Source organism: Cinclus cinclus, chromosome 2 (genome assembly GCF_963662255.1).
Source record: "Cinclus cinclus chromosome 2, bCinCin1.1, whole genome shotgun sequence".
Taxonomy (NCBI): domain Eukaryota; kingdom Metazoa; phylum Chordata; class Aves; order Passeriformes; family Cinclidae; genus Cinclus; species Cinclus cinclus.
In genome coordinates this window covers 40,130,306-40,151,389 of record NC_085047.1, presented here as the reverse complement: position 1 = coordinate 40,151,389, position 21,084 = coordinate 40,130,306, and the positions used below count along the sequence as shown (strand labels likewise).

The 21,084-nt window shown below is 41.6% G+C and overlaps 1 protein-coding gene across 3 annotated transcripts; it reads left to right on the top strand.

Moving 5' to 3' along the window:
* The first annotated feature begins 210 nt into the window (after window positions 1-210).
* On the top strand, window positions 211-10,907 carry SESN3 (sestrin 3). 3 transcript variants are annotated; one of them, XM_062487561.1, is made up of 9 exons: window positions 211-483; window positions 1,168-1,350; window positions 1,730-1,966; window positions 3,490-3,654; window positions 4,584-4,593; window positions 5,886-6,001; window positions 8,342-8,532; window positions 9,809-9,953; window positions 10,821-10,907. In XM_062487561.1, exons 1-9 carry the CDS (start codon window positions 289-291, stop codon window positions 10,905-10,907), a joined length of 1,329 nt encoding a protein of 442 aa, XP_062343545.1. In that variant the 5' UTR covers window positions 211-288. The 3 variants fall into 3 exon arrangements, with proteins under 3 accessions (XP_062343545.1, XP_062343547.1, XP_062343546.1); XM_062487563.1 differs by lacking the exon at window positions 1,168-1,350; XM_062487562.1 differs by lacking the exon at window positions 4,584-4,593 and having other exon boundaries at window positions 3,490-3,631.
* Window positions 10,908-21,084: the final 10,177 nt, after the last annotated feature.

Genomic DNA, 21,084 nt, shown 5'->3' with positions numbered 1-21,084 from the left:
AGAAGATGTATAGAAAAATGGTTTGGGGTTTTTTAGAAACATGGAAAAAGTAACAGAGGTTCAGTGTAAAGTGTTCTTCAGTTCTCAGTATACAAATAGGATCTGTGTGTGTCTATTTGCATTCATGCAGGCATGTATGTTTGCAAATACACATCCAGAATTCCATCATTGTCTTTAAGTCTGGACACAGATAAACCTTTCATACTACAGTGTGTTTCTCCCAAGGGCTAACACTAGAGAAAAATCTCTTTCTCTCTTATAATATTTCTCCATCTTATTTTCAAGGTTATGCAAGCAAATGGTTTGGATGAACGTACCAATCTTCTTGTGGAAGAATATTCTACGTCTGGTCGCCTGGACAACATCACACAGGTCATGAGTATCCATACTCAGTACCTGGAGTCTTTCCTCCGCAGCCAGTTCTACATGCTGCGCATGGATGGGCCCCTTCCTTTGCCCTACAGGCACTACATTGCTATCATGGTATGTACCAACAGGCTGTGCACCTTCTCCTGCAGCTCTGCATTTACTGTATTAAAAAAAAAAAAAAGAAGAAAAAAAGGAAGCATTTAGAAAGGAGAAATTAGGGTGGTGTTTTGACAGGCTGAATTTTTGTTGTATATTTTTATCACAATAAAACATGCCTAGCTGGAAGGTCTTCAGTGAGAAGGGAGACTTGGCAACCTACATCATTCCCTGTTTCCCACTGTGATGCACCTCTCACAGGCCCACATCACTGTGCAGCAAGGATGAGATGCAGTTCTAAGCCACAAGAAATTCCAGATGGACGCTAGGAAAACAATTCTCTTTGTGAGAATGTTGAGACATTGCAGCAGGAACCAAGAAAGGTTCTGTGATCTCTAAGGGTGAAGATCTTGTCTGGACAAGGCTCTGATTAACGAGTCCTAAGTCAGCTCTGTGAGCGGAGGGTTCTCTTCTAGTGATCACTTCCAACTTAATTTATATTTTGCAATCCCAAGTAATCAAACGTGTTTTTATTGGAGAATCCTCCATACAGTATAGAAATACATTGCAATGCGTTTGCACAAGGCCTTTTGGAATGACATTGTACTTTTGTTTGGTGTTATTAACCCATCTCCCACCCGCAGCAAAACCAGATCACACACTAATGTGCTGCACTGTTCACTCTGTGTTTAATTATTCCAGGCTGCTGCCAGACATCAGTGTTCCTACCTAATAAATATGCACGTTGATGAGTTTCTGAAGACTGGCGGGATTGCAGAGTGGTTGAATGGTTTAGAATACATTCCCCAAAGACTGAAAAACCTGAACGAAATAAACAAACTTCTTGCACACCGGCCCTGGCTGATCACGAAAGAGCACATCCAGGTACCTCTTCAGTCATGCCCTGCAAATACTAGTAAATGTCTGGTAAAAAGAACTACCAAGAACTGTGCAAGTGCCTGGTTAGGCTTCATTACCCTGAGTTTAAAAGTTCAGGGAAGTACTAGTGCACCAAACAAGTTGAGTCTCCTGTGTGACAAAGTCAATAAGATTTTCTTAGGAATAGCATTGGCTAAAATAGCCTAAAAGAAAAGAAGTAATGTATTAGGCGTCTCTTTTTTTATCCAGTGAGAGTTTGTCTGCAAGGGGAATATGGTATTATTGGAAGAAAGATTTGATCCCTTTTTGAAATGTGTAGTGTTTTATAGAAAAGTTGGGGGCCAGAAGAAATTTTATATTTACACTTTTTTTATTCTCATTTCAGAAACTTGTCAAGACTGGGGAAAATAATTGGTCTCTTCCTGAACTGGTGCATGCTGTTGTCCTGTTGGCACATTATCATGCATTGGCAAGTTTTGTATTTGGTAGTGGCATTAATCCAGAGAGAGATCCGGATACATCTAATGGAGTCAGACTTATAGCAGTCAACAACTTCTGTGTCTGTGATCTTGCCAATGACAACAACATAGAAAATGCATCCCTCACAAGTAGCAACTTCGGGGTTGGTATTGCAAGAAAATTCCTTTGCTTGCCTCTGTTTTGCATGAGAAAAATTTCTTCCATTCTCTCCTGTTTAAATTTTAGTTTGAAAATTATTGTGTCTACTTTACAGGAATGCTTGAGTCTGGTAATTCTTACATACATTCTGGCAATTTCCAGTGTAATCTGTTGAAAACCACCCTGTAACAGTGGATGGTAGTCAGAGCAATGTGATTTTGATAGTTAATCTCACCATCCATCGGGCAAGACTAAAACTTTGCTTTCAGCAGAAAGCTTGAAGTCCCAATTTCTTTAGATAGCGTGGCATCAACTGGAACGTTGTTCTATCCATATTCCTAACATAGAGAGGGAAAAGAAAAATGGAAAAAAAATAGAAGTAATTGTAGTAGTAATAATAATTATAATAATTCTTACTTCAAGGCCTACAGTCATGAAACAGTTTGAAACACTTCCATGTAGAAGGGAGGAAATGTCTGAAATAAAATTACTTAATTCTTCATGCTGGTGTTCCAGTCTTGAATCAACAGAGAACTTTGATAACTAATTAATTAACTTTATTAATTTGATTACTAGGTAGTTAATTGGACATTTTTGTCCTGAAAGGTGCTCTCGAATGCTTTTGAATATATACCCTTTAATTAATGCTGACAGATTAATTAGCCTCATTGCCTTTGATAGAAGATCTGGATTATGAGCAGAGTTGCTAGATACAATTTTTACAATTAGCAGTAGAATGTAAGCATGTCATCAGTCAGTCCAATCACTGTGTCTTAAATTTCTGGGCTGTAAAACATGTCAGCTCATGCCATGGAGATGCCTTACTCCCCATTTGTAGTGGGCAGAGTGTTGCTGCTGACTCTGCTTATTGCTAAGCAGTGAGGAGCCTGCTAGAAACAGCTGCAACTGTGGGCAAAAGAACAGACTCAAAAAGATGGAAAAGAACAACCCAATAATTTATCTTACCGAAAATCTGAATTATAGTATTTCTAGCAAAAAGAGGTCTTTTTTCATCATGAAAGTAAAAAAATTGGTCAACATAGTGGCTATTTTGGTCACATGTAATGAAAGAAAAGTACTAATTTCCCTTCTCACGTTGTGTTTCTGCAAGTCAGTGTTGCACTGCATCTCTTCAGAAGCATCTTTTGAATTTTACCAGTGGACTGAATATAGTTACCTTAGTATGAAAAGTTGTTTTATGAGAGAATTAGGGATCAGATGGATTTTCCTGAGGTGTCTACGTTGTGGAATATGAGTGACTTTGGTTTCCACACTCAAACACCACTTCTTTGCTGTTAATCCCACTGCAGTAAATTACTGTAGCAGGCTACACTTCCCAGCTTCTGCCTTCCTGCTGTCTGAAAGCTGTTTGCCTGTGCTAGCAAAATGTGGCAAAATGCATTCTGGCTTGAGGTTTTGTGTTTGCTGCTGCTGTCTGGTTTTGAGGTTTGTTGTCAAGCATGAAATCTGAAGATGACACATGTTGTCTATCTTCTGATTTTGCAGAATGTCATGGTGTTTTTGCAGATTGCAGATTCTTTAAGTGAGCTGGAGGCCCTGATGGAAAGGATGAAGAGACTACAAGAAGATAAAGAGGATGAAGAAGCCTCTCAGGAAGAAATGGCTACTCGCTTTGAGAAGGAGAAGAAGGAGAGTCTGCTAGTAATTAGTGGAGGTATTTGTGCTTTCCCAGTTCAGTTTTGTTTGTGCTTTTTAAGAAATAAATGCTTGAGGCTAGTTTAGTGACTGAAACTTTTTTTGCCCATTTCTTTATTCTGGCTCTTCATGTAGGAGGAGTGTAGTAGGGTGGTCTTACCCTTTGCTTCATCACCTTAGGATTACTTAATTGACAAATAACATCCTTTCTACTGCTTGAAATTTAGCTTTTGTATATTAAAAAGGCCTGTTTTAAGGCTTCCTTAAAAAACAGGGTGTACATTTCTCTTTCTTTATATGTTCTGTATCATCAAAGTAATTAATTTATTAATTATAATGAATACGTTAGTAATAAATATTCAGTAATATTTCACAGGTGTAGGTTCTGGGGTGCTTAAAACTTCAATCATGCTCATAAGTAGCTTTAAGATATTACATCTAGTTTAGGAATTAGATGATGAGACTCAACTACTTTACCATTTACTGCCCACCTGGAAAGGACATTTCCAGATTGCTGCTCTGAGTGATCATACTGCTGTGCTGTTTCACTGCCTATCTTGTGATAGAGATTGATAGCATTTTTTTATTTTAAATGATTTTCCAAATTTTGAGCTGAAACCTTCTTTTCCCATATTCTTCATATGCTCTGGAGGCCTTCATCTCTAACAAACTATAGAATGAAGTCTGCTTCATACAGACAGGAAGGTGGTTTCTTTCCCAAAGGAAGTGTTAGAAGAAGGAATATTATTAAGACAATCGGAATCTCTAGCTATTCCCTCATAGTAGAAGCTACTTGAAGATGACTGCTTGTGTCTTTTTAAAAAGTGACCATTAAAATGCTTCACTTTTCACTGCACTGTTCTTAGTGAATTTCAGTCTCTGCAGCTTCAGACCAAATGTGCTTGAAAGAATCAATGGGTTTGTGCAAAGAGCCCAAAAGGGAGGAAGAATGTACTGAGGATCAGCACAGAGATTGTTTTGTTTTGAAACATGGAAAAATCTCTGAAAGAAGACACATCCGGGAGCAAGCTGGATTTTTTTGGAATGGACGTTGTAAATTCTTGCTGTACTTTCCTTTGGTGAGGCAGTATCAGCAGTACAGATAAATGGACACTCATTGCAGTTTCATTATCAAATCAGGACTTCCATGAGTCTGTGAAACTTCAGGTATTTAAGGAAAAGAGGTCATTGAAACAGGAGGGGGTTTCGAATGGGGTTGCTGATAGTTTTGTTGACTCTTCCCTCTTTACCATTTGCTGATTTCAGTTGAGGAGTCTGTGTGTGTTGGGCCTTTACCCTTTCATGAAATCCAATCCTCATCAGGGCAGAGGAGTGTATGTGTACAGGTTTTTTATTCTTCACTGAGAATTTACTGTAGCAGATGTTGTCCAAGCTTCTTCCTACACAGTTATGTTTTGATTGTGTAATGAGGCAAAGAGGAGATAAAGCACTTCTGCAATTCTTAGATTAACTGACTTTTCAAGGTGTTAACAATGGACATATGGCAACTGTTCTGTCAATGCATGTGGAAGCGAGCCACGATTTTAACATCAGGGTCAAATGCAGTCAGCTATGCAGTAGTCAACTTCTGCAGAGGTAGTTACACAATCCAGCCACCTGTTTATTCGGGAGGGAAAGATTGATTCCTGATAGAGAGCCTGCACGTGCTTAGCAATATGTTTTGGAGCTCTTTGAAGATGCTTAGTTACTACAGCTTCTGGCAGAATTTCACCCTGATGTACTGTATAGCTCTTTGCTTTCATATAATCTTCAGCTTATATTTACCAATGGAGTGTTGTGTTGCTTTCTGGTGCTCATACTCCAGCTTACAGAACAGAGCCAGCATGATTCCTGCCACAAAGGCTGCTCTGTACAACAATCCTGCTGTCAAGAATCCATTTTTTTGTTTCTTATGCTAACACAGTGACTTTGCTAATGATGTTCATCTTCCTGACTTAAGATAACTAGCCTCCCTCAGAAGTCAACAGAGAGAAAAGGAAACCTCCAGACAGAAGTGTAGACCATCTCTTCTCTTTTTGTAGAAGCACATTAGATGTCTGGTATAGGCTGACATTTAATGGGCTCAATGAAAGCAGTGTATCCAATACAGTCAGATGAGAATTGTAATGTTTCTTTCCTTTGTACCACTTTTCTCCTTTTCATAACTTCTAAAATTGTCCTATAGTCGTGTAGTAGAGTGGTAGTTGGAAATCAATGTTAACTCATGTTCTTGCCTAAATCAAAGCATTTTGTTGTTTTATTCCCAGCATTTGATGATGAAATAGTTTCTACAGATGTCTCCCGTTATGTTGAAGATCCTGGGTTTGGGTACAAAGACTTTGCAAGGCGAGGAGAAGACCATCTGCCAACATTCAGAGCTCAGGTACCCTCTCTTTAAAGCACATTCACTCAAAGAAGGTTTATATACCTCACTACAGAGCATAAAGTGGTTATAGTGGGGCATTTTTGTTGCATGTTCCCTTTCTTGTCCTGGTTCATTAAATAACTCACAACCTAGCCTAAATCTCCCTGAGATGGAGTCTTTCACTGTTTGTCCATCTCTGGCAAGGCAATACTTGGCTTTCCATCTGACTTCAGTTATTACCAGTATTCATGTTTGAAAACTGTAAAGCCTATCTGAAATAAAAGGTAAAGGTAAAGGTAGAAGAGCAAGACCTTCTTTCCCATTCCTCCAGATATTGTAGGAAAAAAATCCACTGGAGCAACTCTTTATTCCTGTCATTTTACCAAGTACTCTCTGTCCAGTGGCTACCAATACCTGGATACATATAAGTCTGTGAGAGTGATTTGGGGCGTATTGTCCTCATATGTGCACCAAATCTCTGGACTTGGAATGCTGTGGAAGAACAGGAATTCCTAAATAGGATTACTGAAGTTTTTTTCTGTATTTTAATATCTTTTTCTCAATGCTTTTGGAAGAACTGAATATACATTTTACCTGTACACTGACATCCATGAACTTCATATTATATACATAACAGGAGGGACATTCTAGGTGGTTCAGTTCTATCTTACAGAGCACATTCATAAGCAGCATAGAAGTAAATGGAAAGCAGTGGAAGAAATCTTCAACCAAATCAGAGAACTTCAATTAAAATGACAATGGGTGCAGGAAAACTCCATAGTCAGAAGATGTATCTGAGACTGTAAAACAAAGAATTCACGATTGCTCTCAGGAAATGTATTTAGCATTATAGAAGTCTCTGCTGAACTGGATAATTCATTCTGTGGTCTTTATATGAGCCCAAAGTAGGTTATTACTGCCAAAAAGAATAAGGCACAGCCAGTGCCTATAAATCATACAATCTGCCTAACTACTTTAGGAACAGCAGACTTCCTTGGAAAAAACCTCCAAAGAAGTTGAAATTGGAACTGAAACATCTCTGCTCTTAAATAAACAGGACAGCTTCTGGCTTAAATTCCAAGGAGTCACCTTGATAATTTAACTTCATTATGTCCTATTCTTAACAGTTGGATGTATACACACACAGCTCCCAAATTCTCTGCTATTAATGATACATTGCAGTAGCATCCCAAACACCTGCAATAACTCTAATCCTTACTCTGATGAAAAAAAACTACCTTTGTCTCTATGGTTTTAAATTTAATAGGAAAAAGATATTCTATACATAGCAGAATGTCTTTAGTCTTGTTTTGTGGGGAGAGGTTTCACTGATAATAGGGATCAATTGCTGTTAGTCAACAGTGCTTTCCCCTCTCTGGGCCTTCTGGCTCTCAGAGGCTTTTGTGATGTCCTGGACAACTTTCCATGGCTGCATGGGTATGGCATATTTCTCACAAGCCTGACAGTCTTTTGTACTGGCAGCCAGAGGCCAAACATGATGCTGTGACATGTTTTAGATGTCATTGATGCCTCTGTGAGACAACAGAGTTGCTCTGCTCTTCCCTGCTGTCTTGCTCAGGGGGACAGGACAGTAGACATATTTCAAGGTGCCTAGGTGAGGACCCTGATCTGGCAGCACCTTTGGAAAACAGCCAGAAACAGGAAGGACATGGAGATGATGCCCTCAATCGTAAAGATGCCATCAGTGATGGGATGATAGAGCACTTGACAAGGATGTGGGCACACTCTCACCTTCTGTGTGATGGCAGTGCGGAGCACCCTTGCTGCCTGCTCCGGAGCAGAATGGTTCTTCCTGCTGTGCCACTGCTTTGCAAAGATTTCCCATTCCTCATATGAGCAGACAGGCTTCTATCTTGCAATCCAGGTGCTGGTCTAAGACCAAAGCAGCCTGGATTTTATCAGTTTTTTCAGGGATGGTTCAGCACTTTACCCAATGATTGCACATCCCAGCTGAAAGTAAAGACTCCATCTCTGCTTGGAGCTAAGCACCAAAGCCTCCAAGAGGAGCAAGTTTTTAAACTTAAAGGCTGATCCCACATGGAATGAGAGTGGTCAGAGTGGCAAAGCAGAAGATTCCCTAAGCAATTCAGGAGAAGCTTGGGGGTTTTTCTCCTGTAGGCTGATGATATCCAGGATTGGGGTGTCACAATATGATATTCATTGGCAAGAATTCTGGGGAAATGGAGCAGGTGATGTGGATGAATGATTCAAAATGCAAACCTTTGGAAGAGAATAAAATCATAACTATCAGACAACAGAAACTGTTGAGTTGTAAAGAAGATGACATAGGGAATTTACTTCATTTGTGATTTTATATCTTTTCTTCTCTTCCTGCAGGACTATACTTGGGAAAATCATGGCTTTTCCCTTGTAAACAGGCTTTATTCTGATATTGGGCATCTCCTGGATGAGAAGTTTCGGATGGTGTATAACCTCACATATAACACTATGGCAACACATGAAGATGTTGATACAACTACACTAAGAAGAGCTTTATTTAACTATGTCCACTGTATGTATGGAATCAGGTATGGGCAAGAATTCCCTGCCTTAGGAGTACATTTTAAAACTATGTAAACAGAAAAATAAACCACATGTATAGCATCATTTTAGACAGGGTGTTTAAAGTGAAGATGTCTGAAAGTTAGAGTGGTTTTGCTGGCATATCAGTATAATTTCTCCTTCCAGTGCAGAAAATGAGTCAGGATGGAAATTTTTACAGAAATGTTTTCTCTGAAGCCAGCCTGTGTCCTTCATTCAGGAAAGACATCATCCCTAGGCAAGTTCACAGACAACACCAAGTTGGGCAGGAGTGTTGATTTGCTGGAAGGAGGTAGGAAGGAACCTTACAGAGGGCTTTGGGTAGGTTGGATCAGTGAGCCAAGGCCAGTTATATGAGGTTCACTGATGCCAAGTGCCTGCACTTGGGCCACAACATCCCCAGGCAGAGCTACATGCTGGGGGCAGTGGCTGAGAAGATGCTCAGTGGAAAAGGACCTGGGGGTGCTGGTCAACAGCAGCTGAACATGATCCAGGGTGTGCCCAGGTGTCCAAGAAAGCCATTGTCATCCTGTCCTGGATCAGCAGTGGTGTGGGCAGCAGGAGCAGGGCAGTGACCGTCCCCCTGTGCTGGGCACTGCTGAGGTCACAGCTCCAATCCTGTGCTCAGTTCTGGGCCCCTCACTGCAAGAAAGACATTGAGGGGCTGGAGCGTGTCCAGAGAAGGGCAGTGATGCTGGGGAAGGGACTTGATGCTGAAGCACAAGTCCTAAGAGGAGCAGCTGAGGGAGCTGGGGATTTTTAGTCTCAGGGTTCAGGGGGCACCTTATCACTGTCATCAACAACCTGAGATGAAACTGTAGCCATGTGGTGGTCAGCCTCTTCTCGCAGGTAACAAAGTGACAGGATGAGAACAAATGGCTTTAAGTAGTACCAGGGGAGGTCTCATTTGGATATTATGGAAAATTCCTTCACAGAAAGATTTGTAAAGCATTGGAAGAGCCCACAGAAGTGGGAGAGCAACCATCCTGGAAGTGTTCATAAAATGGTGGATAGGGGGGCACATGGTTTAATGGTGAACATGGCAGTGGTTTAGGGTTAGCCATTGGATTTGATGATCTTTAAAGGTCTTTTCCAACCTTAACAATTCTGTGATTCTACTAAGCCTTTCAAATCTTCTCTTAACACATGGTTTTTGGTCATGTATGATAAATGTTCCCATTCCCGGGCTTAAGAACTTAATGCTGCAAAAGACAATGCTTTTAGAAACTTATGGCAAACAGAATGATTGTTTGTGTTACATAGGTATGATGACTATGATTATGGGGAAGTTAATCAGCTACTTGAACGCAGCCTGAAGGTTTACATAAAGACAGTGACCTGCTACCCAGAGAGAACTACCAAGCGCATGTACGATAGTTACTGGCGTCAGTTCAAGCACTCAGAGAAGGTATGTGTTCCAAAGCCAAGGTGGCTTCACAGAGACCCCTGTGCTGTTTGAAAATTAAAATATGGGGACACCTAAAATGGCAGCATCTGTCAAATGAACTGTTTCAGATAGGAGAAAAGCAAATGAGAATCATTCCTTGAGTGTTATACACCAACTGGACAAAAATACTTCTTAGTGTGTTGGAAATACTTTTATTACTGTTATTATTATTTTGTTATTATTGTTTTTATTACTGTTGTTTTTATTATTATTAGTCACTTCTCCACAAAATTAAATGGAAAACTGTAAAAGAAAAGCGGATAAACTTGAGAATGCAGAAGTGGTCAACTATGCCAATACTTGGGATTTGGAGATCAAGGATACCTAAACTCATGTATATTTATATATGTATATATACACACTTTATGATGTTTTTCAGCAATAAAAATGTCAACATGCCTTCAGATATCACATTAAATGCTTCCTGAGAAGGATTCAGTACATGTGTGCCTGCTAGCCTATCTGGCATGGAAACTGTTCCTTATCCTGTGCTCCTATATTATGGTCACAGGTAGTAGTAAAGAAAACCAAATATCATTTAGAAAGAACTAATGCCATTAGGATACAAAAAAGGTTTAAAGGTGGCTTCTCAGATGGAAGATTACTTGAAGCAGCAGTTGAGGCTGGTTCCTTGAGTCCTGGGATGTTGTCCATATTGGTATTACTGCACAGCTGTCTCTAGAGGAACTGTAGTCCTGCAGCAGGGTACAGGGAAAAGAGACAAAGGTTTCTTGCAGATACTTTACTAAAGGTCAGGAATTTGAGCCCAAATGAATAAACCATGTTGCATTCAGAGGTGAGCTAAATGGCCGGTGTAATTTTTTGCAGGTTCACGTCAATCTACTTCTGATGGAAGCTCGGATGCAAGCCGAACTTCTGTATGCCCTTCGTGCCATAACTCGTCACTTAACCTGAAGCACTCGCTGGCCAGGAGTACAGGGGCTTTTACTGAGTATGTAAAGACCTTTTGAAATAGATACACACCAGAAGCTGTTTGTGATGTAGCATCAGGTTATTCGATTCTCTAGTGTCAAAGTTTAGCCGTGCTTCTTGGCGGCTGTAATGTGCAATGACGTGTTTTATTTTCTTGATGCTTAACATTACTAATGATAACAAAAGTAACACTGAGGAGCGCTACTCTGCATTGTTTCCGGCTGGATTTCTGCACAGCCGTCAGGATCCTGAAACTGGTTTTATTGTATCCAATCCTAGCGCTTTGTTCTTTAAGCACTAAAGTGCTTAGAGACTTCTTTTTCCAAGCAATCATTTTTCAGATGAGTGGAGTCCAGCAGAGGATGAGTTCTGCCTGTCCTGAGAACATCCCACCACATCGTGACTCGCAGCAGAGACGCGCGGACTGCTCTGCATCGAATTGCCCACTGGATTCTCCTGTGTGTCCTGGAGACTGCTGCCAGTCACTGTCTTACTACAGCAATTGGAGGTGATGCAAGATGTGGATGCAAACATCAAGCACACTTTAATGTGAAATTAATCTTGATAAATCCTACAGCATGCTACTGAAGTGCAAAATTCTTCCACTTTGTCGTGCCCCTTCACAAAGAGAAGAGGCCTCATGATTTGCCATTTCAGCCACACTTACTGTGTTTCAATCATGCATAGTCTTGTTTTACTGACAGTCACCCTCAGTTGTCCTGACAATATCCATGCTCATCATGTGTTGCAGTTTGTTTAGTTGGCACCTATAAAATTAATACACAGGCTGACCAAAAATAGGGTTGCGGGGTTTTTTGCACTCTCTTCTTTATCAATGTTTTAACTGAGGAAAGTAAAGGAAGGCTAGTATATCTATTCTTTCATATTGGATGTATAGAAATTATTTCCCATAACTTTTTCATGGCATGAAATTGTAATATTCAAAGTTTTTAAAGCTTCTATGCATTAGTGTGAGTGAACAAAAGAAAAGTGCAATATCTAAAAAGAAAGCAAGCTTTTTTCCCTGACATGCCACTGCTAAAGTGTCCTTCTTATATAGCCATAAAGAAATTTTAAAACCAAATTTCTTTATTGTCTAAGGCCTAGCAGTTTTGTTTTAGCTTTTATGGCTTAAGACAACCTGATACTGAGATGCCAAAGCATCCCCAAAACAAAGCATTTTTGGACAACCAGGAATATTGGGGAAGGGAAGAAATAAGCTGCCAAAAATGTCACACTTTTGTGCCGTTTTCTGTTGCTTTTGACTAATTTTTGGGAGCACAAAATGTTGATATTTATAGCTTTATTTTGTATTGCATTTAATGAACCAGTGAAGTGCCTAAAGAGATGCTTAAACTTACCTAGTAGAACACAAGTTAACTTCTTCAACTTTTGTCTGTTGGTTTGGACTTTTCATATTTCTTTTGAGGAGGGCGACCTTTATTTCTGTGGTATGCATTCAAAACTAACTGGACAGACAGGTTTATTTTTAATATTCTGTTGGATTGTGGAAGTTAATGCAGGACTTTTTCTTCATTGGTGATTGCAGAATAGTTAGAAAAAAATACTACCAGTCATATTTTTGACACTTTTCATTTACAAAACCATGGACCATTACTTTACTAAAGTTAGTTTTCTCTTTTCTTACCTTTTCCTGATCCTTGCTTTGACTTTACATGTTGGTTTTTCTGCTTTATGTGTCCATTCCAGATTGGAAAGCCTAATGATTGTACACTTTTCTGCACTTTCAGACTGCAGACTGTGCATGTGAAAACTTTTTGAGGGAGAAATCAGTAATTATTATTTTAAGTGTCATGTTGGCTATTTAGAAGACTACCCAACAGACAGCACTGGTCTGTCTTCTAGAGAGCATTGGGTAGAACATCAGATTTATTTATCATGTATAGCTAACTGCAAAGATTTCTCAGAAATGCTGAGATATGTGTGAACTTAGATTTGCTTTCTAAATTGTTATGATCATTTTTCCCCCCCTCTTGTGATTGTAGTGGCCAGACCTAATGGCTTCTGCTGAGAGAAGTTTTCATGCAATACTTTTGGGTTTTTTAAGTGATGGGAACTGTTCAGTACTACTTTAAATTTCTTTGCATTGAAAAGTCAAGTAGTTCTCAAGAAGCACAGTTGAGCTCTGGAAAGGAGGTGAAACTAGATTTGCGTAACTAATAGGATGGCTTTGTTTCCCCTCAGAAATGCAAAGACTTGTGGAGTAGGTTGAGTTTTACATTTGGAAACATGAGTGCCTTTACTTCTTTCCTTATGAAATATACTTGCCAGCTCAAATGCCTTCATGAGCAAAGTACATGAGCAGATTTGAAATACAGAAACCATAAATGGTTTGCTTCATAAAACTTGTAGTAAACCAGTGTTTTGTTTTGGATTTTTTAGTGCCATATCAAGTCACATATGGCCTGCAAGACATTTCATCATAGGAAATGTCATTGTACAACTAGTTTGCTATTTCTTTTTTTTTTCTCTTTAATATTAAATGCAAACTTGAAACATCTGGAAGTGTTTTCCACGTGGCATTTTTTTTCAAAGTATTGCATTTACAGTGCAACAATTTATAGCCTAGTTTTTTACACAAATTTGTGATTTTTAATAGATGTTTGTTCAGAATAGGTTTGTTCAGACAAAGCTACCATATGCTTTATGTGCGCTTTAGGTACACACTGTGCCAACTTTTAATGTGCAAACATTCTTGGACTTCTTTGCATTTTTAAAGCACGCATGAATGTGAATCTTCACACCTTGTCCATTAATATTTTTCTTAGTAGTACCATAATAATTGGAAGTGTAAATCCTCCCCCTCTGTGTTCCTTTATTGGAATTGGTAATTACCAGCATTCATGTTAATCTACAAAATCCCAGCCGTGACAAACATAAAAACAAAGTGTACAGTCTCCTGTCTACTGGAGAGAAAGTTTGATAGGTACAAATTAACCAGCTAGCACAGGGTACACTGTGAGTAGGGAACAGAGCTTTTGAGCATAAACAGCTTCTTATCATTGCAGAGTCACTTAAAATGTGTGTTGCTGTAGAGTATGTCCTTGCTGAGATTGCTCTATTTTTTTGGTAATGAAGAGAAGTGAAAAAGGTGCCAACTGGAGAAAGCATTTGCATTTCCCAGAACACTCTGCCCACAGCTGAACTTCATGAGAGTATCATCATACAAGAACAGAAATAATTGTTAAAACAGAAATAATAATTTTAAATTTGTGTGCGGTTTGTGCAGAGGGCTACTACAGCTAGTGCTGTGGTGTCCTCTGAGAATTTTGGTGAGCTGTAGATGGATTTATGTTCATTAAGGCGGAATTGAAACATACTTCCTTTGTCCTAAAGTCTTCATTAAAACGAAAATCACAGAGTCATAGAATTTGCTGAGTTGGAAGAGGCCCACAAGAATCATCGAGTCCAGCTCCTGACCCTGCCCTGGACAGGCCCAAGGGTCACACCACGCGCTTGAGAGCACTGTACAAATGCTTCTTGAACCCTGTCAGGCTTCCCTGGGGAGCCTGTTCCAGTACCCAACTACCCTCTGGGAGAATAAACTTTTCCTAATATCCAACCTGAACCTCCCCTGACACAGCTTCAAGCCATTCTCTCCAGTCCTGTCACTGGTCACCAGAGAGAAGAGATCACTGCCTGCCCTTCCTCTTCCCCTCAGGAGGAAGCTGTAACTGCAGTGTGGTCTGTTCTATACATTCAGAACAGATAAGAAGAAAACAAAAAGGAAAACATTTTGTTGCTCTAGTACTTGAAGGCAGAAAGTGAAAGAACCAGATTGTTCAAGTGTATTTTTGTTTGTAGTGATACTGATATTTTTATGGGATTTGGAAAAAGCAGCTAGCTGCCTAAATTTCAATGAGGATTTAAGCACTCAGGCACTCAGGAAAATCATGGAAGATTCCCACTTGAATGTTTGAGTCAGATTTTTAAAGAAACTGAGTCACCTAAGTAAAATGGCATAAAATTAATTTCTGTAGAGACTAAAGGAATAATATGTACCAGATCCATGTGATTTACAGTGATTGTTAATGAAATTAGTTGTTCTGGGGACTTCATATGGACTTAGAGAAATCTCTCCTAAAGAGAGATTTAAATGGTAAAGCCACTGCTCTTGCAGAACAGGTTCTCAATGTTTCTCATGCATGTGTGTTTTCCATGAACATAGGCATGCATTTCAGGCTCATGATCCAGAATTTGGACTCCCTTTCAGAAGAGCTGGGTTGTTTAACCTCTGCTTGCAGAAAACATTCTTTGGTGGTAGAAGGTGGATAGTGTGTGCCTGAACTAAAAATTTGTGGATCAAAAGAAATATTCAGATCTTCTTGATCTCAAGTGATGTTCTTTCTGTTACTTTCTGTTTGGATCCTTGTCCCATCAATAAGGGGTGATGTTGCACAAAACAAAGGAAGAGAGGAGTGGATTCATTGTAAATTAACTTCCCAGAGCAGGTCTGACTAGAAAGCTGTAGGAATTAGTTGATGTTAGCAATCATTCCAAGAGCTGGACAATGTCAGTTTTCATTACCTGAACTTCAGGTTTACTGTTCCTCATGTCCCCAAGCACTATGTGTGTCTAAAGAGATACATCCACCAGCTTTCCTATATTTGGGAATTGAATGAAACATTTTATCTCCAAATGAAAATTAATATAGTATTTCATACCTACTGCATAGATTACTGCTGTGAGAGATGGAGAGAGCACAGTAGCATGAGGAAACTTCAGAAGCATCTTGATCAGTGTTAATTTATTCCTTAGAGCACATTTCCTGGCAGGTGGTTGTGCTGCTGCTCCCCCAATATGCATCAGGTCTCTCTTGCATATATTTAATCATTTGCTGCTCATCAGGGGAAAAATTGTTATTTTCCAACCTGCCACCACCCCTGTCCTGCATCAAGTGCTTCCTGTCTTCCCAATTCCTAACCCTGAGCAGCCTCCCAGCTGCCGGGACAACCTCCCAGCTTAACCTTGAAAACAAGGTTTCTGTATCACTGCTTGTTGTTAAGTGCAGAGGCTCTTTCTCACATTTAGAAACACTTAATTGCCATAGTAGATTATTTCTGGACAGGAAAATGCTAAATGTGGTTCAAAAGGATGAAACTCAGTATTTGCTTAGTAGTGTGTCAAAGCCTTTCTCTGGAGTTACAGTAAAAATCCAGTGGATCCACTAAGGAAAAGCTTTCTTTGGTGAAACATCCCATGCTTGAACTATTCAGCTGTGCAGGTTTCTCAGAGGGACATCTGACAGGGAGTTTGAGGTCCCTTTCTGCCAGGCAGCCTTACAGGGCCATCAGGTTGGCAGCCCCTCAGGTGCCTTGCAGCCAGGCAGAGTGCATCCAGCCTCTGGAACAAGTGGATTTGGGTTTTTCCCTTATCTATGGGGGAAAATCCAAATGCATGTTGTGGAGTAGCTGCTGAAGGCAGAGTTGGGCGTGCCTAGGGTACTGAGTATGATCAGGACTTGTGGAAAATAGAAACCTTGTTCCTGACTTTAGTTAGAGGTACTGGAGATGCCAGTTGTTACAGTAATTGTGGCATCAGGAGACACAGACCACAGGCACACCCAAGAGGACACGGCAAGCACAGGAGGAGTTGAGGTATTGGTCAGCTGAAGAAACTTCACTGATATGTCTGAGATGTTCTTTTGTGTGCCTGTGCATACGAGGGGTGGTGGAGGATGCCTCCTTCCAAGGTGTTGAGAGGGCTTCTTTGGAAACAGAGCTAGGACTCTTTCCTTAACTCTGGAAATGGAACAGGGGAAGGGAACCATTCTGCCCAAGAAAAACCTGTTGCTGTTTGTTGAATTGCATTTTTTTTTGTCCCCATCAGCCCTTTAAAGGGAGTTTTGAGGCAAAATAGGTTAATCACTGAGCATTGTGTCTCCAGCTGAGGATTCTGGGGGGCAGCAACAGCAGCAGCTCCAAACATCAACAGTCCAAAATCGTGTCTCATTCCTCACTTCATGCTCATGTCGTGCCACCAGACCCAAACCTCTTCCCTCCAGCCCAGCTGCCATATGCCCAGGTGGCTGCAGGAGTAGCCTGCTCATGGTGGTGAGTGATGTAGCCACTTTTAGGGGGAAATAATAACATTTAGACTACAGCCCTTGGATTCTGGGAGGCAGTGCAGTCAGAGGTCTTTTCAGAACTGTGACCAGAACTGGATATGAACTGTAGCTTAAAAAAATAGGAATTTTGTAAACTTGAAATCTCTTGGTTTTACCCTTTTCTCCTTTTGCTGGAAAGCCACGTGATGAATGTATATGCTTTATCTTTCTATCCAACATAACTGAAAATCAGACTGCCAACTCCTTGGTTTGTAATAGCCTTTTTTTTTAAAAAAAAAAAAAGAAAAAAAAAGAAAAGTTTGTGAGCAATATATGTAGCATGCTGTGAACGTCTGTTTTGATCTTTATAGTTACTCTTTAATCCATCAGTATTAACACAAGTTCTTTTTTGTGTTCCCCTTGGTACTTCGTATGCAGCGTAAGCAGAAGCTGTGATCGGCTTTGCAGTCCTGTGCCATGTTACTGTAACTCCTTGATTTTTTTAGGAAGCACCTGACTGTGGGCCACCCTGGGGCAGGTAGCGTGCCCGTACACGACTGCCACTTTTTGGTCTCTTGTACTATGTATAGTTCTAAGTAGAATAAGCTTTTTAACATAATATTGATGTGGTTTATGAGTCACGCAGGCTGCAAGTGTCTGGTGTGTGAGAGTCTTTGTATTTATAGTTGTTGGGGTTTGGTTTTTTGTTTTGGTGTTTTTTTTTTTGTTTTGTTAGTTTGTTTTTTTTTTTAATTCATAAAGTAGCAAACTTGATAAACATAGCCACTTTAAACTGCTCTTGCTAAACAGACCCTGCTGTAGATAAGATACCACTGTAGATACAGGGAGAAGCACCAGCCGACCTCTCTCAGCTGTGGGTGAGCTGAGCCCCTGTCTGCACAAAGCACGGTCCGAGCCACACGGCCACCCTGCGTGTGCCCACACGTAGACCCAAAGGCACCAAAGGCTGGGGCCTGGCATCCATTTCAGCCCCTGTGCCCGTTTGCCTGCTGCTGGCCACCTCCCACACTCTGCTCATTAATGCAGGGGGCAAGTGTGAGCTCGCTGGCATGAGAGGGATGGACAGACCAGCTGCTGGACCACAAACACGGTCACGGCACTCCTGCAGCCAAAAAGCTTCCAAGCCTCTCTCGAGTGCAAAAATTAGTTCTTGATTTGCTGACTGCAGAGCCTGGAACATCAGGGTGAGAAGCAGCATTGGCTCCCTGTTGGCAGCCGTGGGTCTGAGCCCTGGCTGGGGCAGCAGGCAGGGCAGTGCTGTGCCCAGAAGGGGTGTTTCATTGCATCTCCCACCTCTGACCCTCTGGACAGGGGGTAAATTGTACCCAGCCCAGCAGCTGTCAGCTTCTTGCCTCCTTGTGCTATGGCCACGCAGGTGTTTTGGGATGGAGGGTTAAGGACAAAGCTCTGATATTGCAGCTCCCTCCCACCACCAGGAAGTGAGGAAGTGTGGTAGCTCTGTGGGTCCCACAGTCCCTACAGCATCCTGTAGGCAGGTGGCATGTTTGCTGTCCTGCCTCCCAGGTCACCACCTGTCCTGAGCTCTGGAGATAGGCCACGGGCTCCATGCTTTCACAGGAGGTTTGCCTGCAAGGTAAGGCAGCTGCTAGGAGCTCACTGTGGGTTCCCACAGCAGCTTTTATAATTTCTTTCTTATTGTTGCTGGTTGGGTTTGTTGTTCTGTTTTGTTTTTTTTTTTTTGAAAGGACAGACTGACCTAGTGGGATGGAATTTTTTGTGTGTGACTTTTGTTAGTTTTTAAGTTACCCGACTTGAATTTATCTGAACAGATGCAGAAGGAACTTCCTTTTTTTGTGAGTTAAGAGACAAAAACGCATTTTTAAACAAATGAATCATGTATTAACATTTTAACAGCAATTCATAAATCTGCACTTTTTATGAGGTTTTGAAAAATCTATTTATAGGTACGGAACAATGGGGTTTGTTTAAAACTGTATCGCATTTATACTTGCTGAAATTACTTTCATTGTTATCAGTAGGAATTTCATTGGTTAAATAAAATGAATAAAACCTGACTCCTGTTTGAGCCATCATTTGCCACATGCTGGGGAGCATATCTCTAGAGCAGAACGTCCTGTGTTTTGGGATAAATACAGTTCCTCTCCATGCCTTTGTGGTGGGTTTTAATTTGTCTGTCATTCAATAGATTATTTAATTCCTCTTCCAGGGAGACCTGGGCAAACCCCAGAGCAGTAGTGGGTAAGAGCCATTAAAACAGGAAGGGCATGTGGAGGGAAATGTGTGCTGAGGGTGCTGGCTCAGGGCAGTGCCAAGCTTACCTAGCAGCAAATTGCCCCCAGGTCCTGCCCTCTGCTCTATCCATGCCCAGAGAAGGGGGATTTAGTGCTGAGGGATCACCAGGGAAGTTTTTCCTGGGGAAGATGATAATTTCCCCTCAGAAAGACTAAGGTAGTTAACACAAGCTGCAGACCTAGGATGTTTCAGGTGTAACTTTACCTCCAGCTGCAGGATGCACTGATCACAATAAAATAAATACATCTGTGTATATAAATATCTCCACATACATAAAGTGCTTATTTATTTGCTTTCAGTGGGAGTTCCAAAACACTGGAAATATCTGTCATCAAATATCTGTCCACGCCCTTTGGTACAGATGATGTGGTGGTCACCTCCAGTTGCCAGAGCAGCTCGGGACTGGGAGGGTGACTGTGTCACCAATACCATCATGAAAAAGATATAAATCTTGCAGTATTCCTCAAAGACAAAGGGCTGCTGTGGAATTCCTGCTTTAGCCCCTAGAAATCCCAGAGCATGGGTGATCAGCAGGGCAGGACAGTCCCACGCTTAAGTGAGCTCTACCCTGATTTTGGTCCCTGCTCACACCCAGTGCGTGATGCGAGTGCTCAGACGGGGGTACCCAGCATAGGCATAGAACACCTCGGCTCCCCTGCACCCCATCCTCACCTCTCCAGCTGGTTTCCCACAGGAAATTCAGAGCCAAAAACATTTGCGTGTTGGTGATACCCCAAGACCTCCTTTTCCATCTTTCCGGGCCACCTGCTGCCACCTGCTGCCATCTACCCCTACCCCTGCAGTGGAGACCACGGGGTGGTGGCAGCCCAGGGATCGTGTCACAGGGATGCTCGTGCCCACACCGACTGGCTGCAGGACAATCTCCCTGCAGCCCGTAGGTGACCGCTGTGGGATGTCCCTGGGGCCTGGCAGAGGCCCGTGGCTGAGATAAAGGTAGGCGGCCCTGCATGGGCAGCACATCCCTAGGGAGATTCCTGGCTGCACTGACTCCAAGCCTCACCAGGTTCCTCCCCTCCTCATGGAGCACGGCGGGGGACACCTGGTGTGCCCCATGACCATCAGCTGGGAGTGTGGGCACCCCAGCCTCCCGGCTGGAGCCAAGAATCCATGAGCAGGGCTGGGTGGCCAGCAGAGTGGTGTGTCATGGCCAGCAAAGACTGGCTGCCCACTCATAGCCCAGGCTAGCCCACAGCTGTAGGGTTGGATTTCCAATTGTTCTGGGGTCTCCTATGCTCCTTCCCAGCACCACCTCAAGCTCATGCCATAGCATGGGGAAGAAATGGTGAGCAGCCCCAGATCCCCGTACAGAGCCATCAGTGGATCTGCTCTACCAAGTGTACATTAACTGAAGTGCACCCACCTGCACGACTTCATTTCAGCACTACATGCTAAATTAGACCAAATTATAGGCAATGTGGGAGCATGGAAACTCCTCCCAAAAACTTTTAATTGGATTGTGATGGAGTTACCTGGTGAGGCACCTGGGTAGAGAACCAGAGGCTCTACAAACCTAATCTAGAATTACATAGATTTTAAACAACATCATTCCTCATGCTAATGAGCTCATGTAAATATCACTGATTTTTTTGCAAGCTTTTCAATATATAAGGAAGATGATCACTGCAGTTGTATTTCCTGCTAAATTAAAACCACATCTTCCCTGTATGGTTTTTCCCCTCAGGATTTTCGCATGCCCTTGAGCAAAACTGGAACCTTTCCCACCTGCAGGAATGTGCTTTTGCGGAAGGGAAGCACTCCTCCTCCTCCTCCTGCCTG